The 8,333-nt window shown below is 31.6% G+C and overlaps 1 protein-coding gene across 1 annotated transcript in view; it reads right to left on the reverse strand.

Moving 5' to 3' along the window:
* Nucleotides 1–7,693, reverse strand: part of LOC116026683 (homeobox protein knotted-1-like 6) — a 16,359-nt gene extending 8,666 nt beyond the window's left edge. The window contains exons 1-4 of the mRNA XM_031268038.1: nt 7,531–7,693; nt 7,131–7,434; nt 6,815–6,952; nt 6,587–6,698 (exon numbers count right to left, since the gene is read on the reverse strand). Coding sequence (XP_031123898.1) covers nt 6,587–6,698; nt 6,815–6,952; nt 7,131–7,415 — 535 coding nt within the window. The 5' untranslated portion in view covers nt 7,416–7,434; nt 7,531–7,693. The remainder of the gene's footprint in view (nt 1–6,586; nt 6,699–6,814; nt 6,953–7,130; nt 7,435–7,530) is intronic.
* Between the last annotated feature and the right edge of the window lie 640 nt (nt 7,694–8,333).

Here is an 8,333-nt window from a genome sequence, read left to right on the forward strand (position 1 = left end):
ATATATATATATATATATATATATATATATATATATATATATATATATATATATATATATACTTCCTCTGTCCTATTTACTATTCATTGGTCAAACCAACTATTTGTTCATTGCTTATTTTCTTTAGTAATTTTTTGTGTTTAATAGTACTTTTAATGTAGTTTCTAAATATATAAAATTTTTATATTAATGCTAAACTTAATATTATGAAAAATTGTATTAAAAATAACTTAAGTCAAGCATCGTTAAACGAATCAGACAACTATTTTGGGACAGAGGTAGTATATATATGATTATGTTCAGGTGCGAATGAAAAAAATGCACTGCAATTACTCCAATTCTATGACTACTATACAAATCCACCGCAACATAGTACATAATATATTGTGACTACTATATTAATGCACCGCAATTATTACATGAATGGCACTACACGCATCCTCCTAGAGTAGTTGTTATGCATGTGAACATAAATATAATATAAACATAAATGTGCAGTCCAACTATCAGCTTAGGTTTTTAGTTGGATGGAGCACATAATTCAATTTGGAATCAAAGCCACCCAAAGGTCATGGGTCCCATCAAAGTCAATCGGCCCGCACACGTGAAGGGACGTGTGAGCATAAATATAATATAAACATAAATGTGTAATCTAACTATCAGCTTAGGCTACATAAATGTGCAGTCCAATTATCAACTTAAGCTTTTAGTTGGATGGAGCACATGATTCCATAAATGTGCAATCCAACTATCAGCTTAGGCTACATAAATGTGCAGTCCAATTATCAGCTTAGGCTTTTAGTTGGATGGAGCACATGATTCCATAGCATGATTTCATAAATGTGCAGTCCAACTATCAGTTTAGGTTTTTAATTGGATGGAGCACATGATTCAATTATGCATTCGTACAATAATTATAGTGTATTTCTTCATAAGAACCACTTTTCAAGTGAGAACTTATGTACAAATTCAACCCATCGATCTTCAAGATCTGATGGATAGAAAATCAAGTAAAAAAAAAAATGAGGTCATTTTTACCAGAGATATAATTCTCATGGGAACCACAACCCCTCTATGTGTGTGTGTACACATTAAGTTTGAACTTCGCTAGATTAATCATAAACCCTCAAATTTAAAATTTAAAATATATAAAAATGTTGGATAAAAATGGGCAAAATTTGTTACATTACCTATGAACGAAAATTACTTTGTAAGATTAATCATATAGAGTGATATTAGAAAAATAATTTATGCAATAAATAAAAAGGTTCAATAAATAATGACAACTTTAGGAGCGAAAAATAAGAAGTTATTCTAAAGAATAAATGTCTCTTGTCGTGCAGAGGGGTTTTAAATTTTTTTTAAAGTATTTTCCTTTCCACAAGAATACACTAAATTAATAAAATTAAATTCAAATCATATCACCAAATTTGATTCAAATCCCATCTAAAAAGTCAAAACATTTAGTTAAAATTTAATTAAGGGGGAGAAATATGACTTTTGAAAAATATTTTCTAAAAATGAGTCAATTTTAGAAAATATTTTTCTTTCTCGTGTTTGGCTACACAATAGAAAATTGCATGTGTTTGACTCATTTTTTGAAAAATGAGTATAATTATATAATTAAATATTTAAAATATTTTGTTTAGAATATAAACATATTTATAATAATATAACAAATAATATTATTAATAAAAAAAAACAAAACAAACAAACCCAATTTCCACCAGAAAGCTCTGATTTTTGCTGCGAAAACTAAGGTCATGGGTGTTATTCGTGAGCTTTGTAGTGCTATGAAAAATGACTTCTGTCAAAGAAGTAAAAATTTGGCAAAAATCATTTTCTGTCAAATTAGCTATATCTTTTTCAGTCAATGAAAAGTATTTTTCATTAATTGATGTTTTCATACACATCCAAACATTAAAAATCTGAAAAATAATTTCTAAAAATCATTTTACGAGTTTTCAAACCTAACTTAAAATACGTTAATAATAATTCACTGAAAAAAAAAAAAAAAAAAAAACACTATCTAACCTCAAACCTCGTAATTTAATTTCAGGCTGTTCCAGGCTCCACCCTCAACCCATCTTGTAGGACCCATTGCGACCCCACCACAATCAATTAAAGCCCATCTCTCTTTCCACTTCTCATCTCTCCCCCCTTTTCTATTATTGATACTTTTTTTCTTCTTCTTTTTTAAATGCCATAATTACAATAAATGAACATTAATTGCATACTAATATACACATTAACATATTACTAGTATCTTTTAAACAATTATGCGCAACTTGATTAGTATAGAACCCAAACCTGAAATCTATCAACAGAGAGAGAGGTCTTGACTCTACAAACTCGAACACTTAAATATACAATATTTAACAATTAAATTTATAAATTTTATAAAATCAACGAAAAAGTTAAATTTTAAATCTAAATCGTAAATACTAGAGGTTAAACAATAAAAAGTGAACTATTAAACTAAATAAAATAAAAAATTCAGTCATAAACTCTACAATCGAAACCCTAAGTACAATGCACTCTCACATTTTTGCAAGTGCAATATTTTAATACTAAATGTGTAAACTTAAAAAATATGAAAATTACAAATTTTAGTGTTCAATTTTATATAGTAAAGTTAGTGATAATTTCGAAAATACCACTATATTTTTTAAAATTCCATCTTATTCATCTAATTTTTTTTATATGTAAGGCTGAAATTAATTTTTATTTATCTCATACCGACTTGTTCTCACTTATCATATATATGTGTGTGTATGTGTATGTGTGTGGGGGGGGGGGGGGTTTAGCAGGGAAAGGAAAGGGAAAAAGAGAGAAGCAATGCAATGATTTAACAACTCAAAGTAGAGGTGGAAGGAAGTCAGGTGCATGCGTGCACACACGAATCAATATTCAAAATGTTTTACTTTTAATATATTTAAAATAAAATCATTTTAAAATATTCTATTTTTAATTCAAAATATACTGAACTTTTAATTCTTTTTAAATATTTCAACAAATTTAAGCTTTTGTTGGCACTTTAATACTGTAATCTTAGATTTGATTCTTACTACAATGTTTATTTGCCTACATATGATGCACCACTTTTAAATAAATCAAGATCGATGATTAACAGGTATAAGTATCACTATAATTAACTTATCAAAAGTAAAATAAACTCGAATCATTTTATTAATCAAGCTACAATGCATATATGAAAAAAAAAATGTATCGTTTGGTAAGGTAACATAATTAATTTATCAGTTAATTTTGATTTATTTGATCATTATTAGCTGTTTTGACTTGATTAAACAACCAATATAAGTGTTTGATTAATCAGCTTTTTGTAACAACTTATTACTCTAAAACGCTAAAAATTCAAAAAAACTGTTCAAAACAACTTTTTCGATCAACTTTTTGAAAAAGTCATTTAGTACGTAATTAACTATCAACTAACAACAATTACCAAACATCTTTCTATAATCAACTAATAATATCAACTAGTCAAACACACTACTTCAATCAACTAACAACTATTAGCTACCATCTAATTCACCAAACACCCCTTAAAACTTACTCAGTATTACATAGCATTTAAAGTTTGACAAGAAAATGCAAAATAATAATAATAATAATAATAATAATAATAATAAAATTAAAAACAAAAACACACACGCACACAACACTAGATCAACAAATGCCACAAAATCGAAACTTAAACGAAATCCTGTCAGCAGATTAGTACATATCAAACAGGTTTAATTTATTAATTAATGCAATCAAAACATGTGATTATATGGTAATCTAACGTTAATTAACCATGCATTAATCCCCAATGGCAACCTTGGATGCACAAAGCCACAAAGGGATTAGGTGTCAGGTTACAAATTAAAAATAACACACTTAACCATAAAGTTAATCTGTACTTTGAAGTAAAAATATTATTAGTTAATCTTATACTTTGACCAAACTTTTCTATTAACAGCAAGAACCGGAAATCCAAGTCCCATGATCAAGCAATCTTAGCTTAGATTATTTCAATTAAGATGAGATACATGTTTCAATTAGGTATCAGAGTCAACCTCACATCTAAGGTCTTGAATTCACTGCTCTATTAGAGACGGAGGCAACACCATATTTTGTGCAAACAAGCAGAGCATAAAATAGGGATAACCCAGCCAAGGTGGCTAAAGATACAAACTTGTAATCACAAGATCACAGGGTTCGAATCTCAACCTTCTTGGTTTGAACCAGCCAGTTATTAGCAGGGTAACCTAGGTTGGTTTATATATTACTTCCTTGTAGTTCTTTGCCAGTTAGAGTCACAATATTGAATTTATTCAGTGCACATCTTCAAATAGTGATTGCAAGTTTCTTCCGAAAAGTAGATCAAAAAATAGAACTTGACATTAAATTAATAACTAGGTTGAGGTTAGGATTGTTTTGAAAAGCCAAAAGATTAACTAACAGATCCCAATTCTACTTGTCTGCCTCATTATTATTCCATTAATCAATTAACTTCATAAACAAAACAAGATTTCATCAAGAAAATCCTATCCTATCCTCAGAAAGCACGTGATGGATGAAGAGGATTCATATGGTTGTCTCCTGAGAAGCTTGAGGATAAAACAAGATATATAAGAGACCTAGCTAGCTAGGTTCACTTTTCTTTTTTTTTTTTTTTTTTTGGGTTTTTGGGGGGGTTAATATAAAGTAAAATGTACATAAGCAACTTACTCNTTTTTTTTTTTTTTTTTTTGGGTTTTTGGGGGGGTTAATATAAAGTAAAATGTACATAAGCAACTTACTCCAAAAGGACACATCACTTTATCTGCTCACATGAGGTATCAGACACTTCCCTAGGCTTATTTCTGATGTTTCATGCATGTTTCTATGGGAACTTGAATGTCTTTACAAGTACCCAGACATTATATATATAAATATTACTGTCCTCCATAGCACCAAATTTAAGAACTAGACAAGTGCATTCATTTCACTACAGGTGTATGTAATAAATCCCAGGTGGGTTTGTCATTGTAATAAAATAATAGGTAAACACCAAAAAACATGACATAATTATCCTAGTAAAAAAAATTAATAAGTTTGGTTTCTCCAATACAAAACAAATCCTATCCCATCCTGGTAACTCCAGTTAAGATGGGAAGAAATCCATACTTGTAACCACAAAATCACAATCGTGACTTTGTAACGATCATGAGTTCGAATCCTTGTCCCTTGATTTGACCCGATCAGCTATCAATAACTTAAGCTGGTTTACTTCTTTTTGATCCTTTAACGCCTAGTGTCACAAAGCGGTATTTACTCACACTCAAAAGAATTGTAGGGTTTCCTTTGTCACCACCTAGTGTCACAAAGCAGAATTTACTCACACTCGAAAAGTTTGTAGGGTTTCTCTCGTCATTTATCCAAATCCTATCCCATCCTTTCTCAATGAAGTTGAGAGTTCACATACATATACATACAAAATATAGTTTTTAACGTAATAATAATCGCTTAACCCTAACTGTGCAGTTAAGACTGGTGGGTGCCGGGAGTAGTTTGGGGGGTGAAAAAGAGAAGAAAAGAGTACATATATACATGTTTACTACTGGGTTACAGACAATGAAAATACTATAGCATGTCATCTCAAGAGTGAAATGTCGAAATCAATTAAGAATCTCAAAGTTAAAAGGTCCATATGCAACCTTCATTTTCTCTGACATACACCAAGCAAAGGGCGAGAAACAAGGGAAAAAACAAAAACAAATTAAAATTAAAATAGCACAATAGCTAAGGTTACACCATCAAATTAACCATATATATATACCCGCCACCAGTAAAATGACACTCCACTGAACAGCAATGACACCAACAGTAATAAATAAATAAATAAATAAATAAATAAATAAATAAATAAATATATATATATATATATATATATATATATATATATATAAACATTGACATTATATTGATGATCATCATAAACACACGAAAATTCATTCATAGACAAGACAACCCCAGTATTTATGCAACACACACAACTAACAGAAAAGCCTCTCATACCCAACATAAATAACACAAGTAAGATTTCATGTACTACTCCTAGCAACATATATATATATGGGCCTAAATAATTAACATTTCGTCTGCAATTACTTCACTCTCGAAGAGTGGTGCTCTTTCAAAAGAAAAAGGTTGAAAATTTTCCATTTTCATTATGTACGTTTGTTTTCGACGAAGAGGGAAACCCGCAACTATTACTAGAAGGTGTACAGGGGTAAACTCTATCTTCTTGTAACTAGGTAAACTCGCCTAAGTTGTCCAAGTTTATTGGCTCAAACTAAGAGACTGGATGGAATTTGAACTCGTGATTTTGTGATTACGAGTTTGTATTGTTAGCCATCTTGACCGGATTCATCGAGTAGGTTTTTGCAACTATGAGAAGTAAATTAAATGGGTTTAAAAAGCAAAGGATTTAGCAAAGAAAAAAAGCAAGCATGAGATTAGAATTGAGTCCCATTTTGTCATACCTAGCTAGCTAGGAATGATTGTGTTGAGAGAGAGAGAGAGGGAGAGAGAGAGAGACCTTTGCAAAGGTTGCTTAGTTGAGTTTCGATGGTGTTGAGGAAGGTAGTAGCTTCATGGAAGGGCCTGGACAGATCCGATTTGTACTTCATCAACATGTCGTAATAGGTTTCCTGATGGACAGTGGAGATCCAACCCCAGATTACTATACGTTCATCACCATATATCTATAAATTCAATAAACTCCTCATCATCTTAGAGAGAGAGAGGGAAAGAAAGAGAGAGAAACCATGAACTCGTCAAGCTCAGGATCCGCTCCTAAGCACGATGAAACAGCGCCGCCGCCGCCGCCGCGGCGTTTACGCAAGTCATCATCTTCTCGCCGGATTTCGTCCAGCACCGTCGCAATCTCCGGCGGCGCACCCACCTGAAACCACCATAAAAACAACAACAACAACTTAACCCCTCTCCGCCCATTAAATCAGAAACTTCAAGAAAACAAAAAAAAAACAAAAGAATTAGGTTTAGAACATGAAATGAGAGTTTTAAGAAATTGGGTTTTCTTTTGTTTCGTGTTTAAGAAAGTGGGTTAATCTTAATTAAACCTTTTGGCAATCAATATAAGCGTGGAGCAGCTTAGGATAACAAGGGTGGGAAGCGATTTTAGCTTTGATCATCACGCTGGAAACATCCTCGTCCTCGTTGTCGGCTGCAGCAACCTCCGTCGATGCGCCGCACAACGGGATCGTGTCGGCGGCGGGGTAGTTGTAGTTGTAGTTATAGGCGGCGTAAGGGTAATCCATCATCATCATAAGGTTGTTGTCGGGCGACATCAAAGCCTTGTCTGCGTAATCACTCGTAGATGGGAACCCATACGTTGTTTCATCCATCTATATATCCTCAAACAATCTAATCAAAAAAAAACCACAAATTAAACCACTAACTATATGCTAAGCTAGTCTTTAATTAATCTCTCCCTACACACACGCATATATATATATATACCTATGCGGTTAATTTCATGGTAAACAAACAAGAAGAGTAAAGAGAAACAGAAAGAGGAAATTGAGATTGAAGAAGAAGAAAGAGATTATGATGGGGGAAGAAAGATATTAAAGCAGAAGTTGCCGGAAGTGGAGGGGATGGAGCTTTAAGTGAAGATAGATGAGCCACATTTTATGATGTAAAATATTAGTAGAGGAGGGCAGGAGGCATATTATAATTAATTTTTTTTTTATGACTAGGGAAATCCCACTATTCTTTCTAGTGTGAATAATCTCAAGCTGATGACAAAGAATTACAAGAAAGTAAATTAGTTTATCAATAACTGTTCCGACTCAAATCAAGGTAATAACAACAATTCAAACTTATGACCTTATGGTTACAAGTGTGGATCTCTTGTCATCTTGACTAGGGTTATTCCCATTTTTCATTTATTTTTTTCACTTTCTTCATTGGAATATATATATATATATATATATATGGAGTCATGATCAGGTGCGGCCGTGCGGTTCACAACACTCAATATTACGATATACACCACTCAATGTTAAGAAACACACCAGACAAATATGTACTGTGGTGTGTTTCTTAACATTGTGGTGTGTTTCATTTAGTTTCATTCTGGTGTGTTTCTTAACATTGAGTGGTGTATTTCGTAACATTGAGTGGTGTGTGACCGCACGACCGCACCTGAAATTATTTCTATATATATATATACATATATATATATACATATATATATATATATATATATATATATATATATATATATATATATATATATATATATATATATATTGTTAAAA

Source organism: Ipomoea triloba, chromosome 8, assembly GCF_003576645.1.
Source record: "Ipomoea triloba cultivar NCNSP0323 chromosome 8, ASM357664v1".
NCBI classification, from domain to species: Eukaryota; Viridiplantae; Streptophyta; class Magnoliopsida; order Solanales; family Convolvulaceae; genus Ipomoea; species Ipomoea triloba.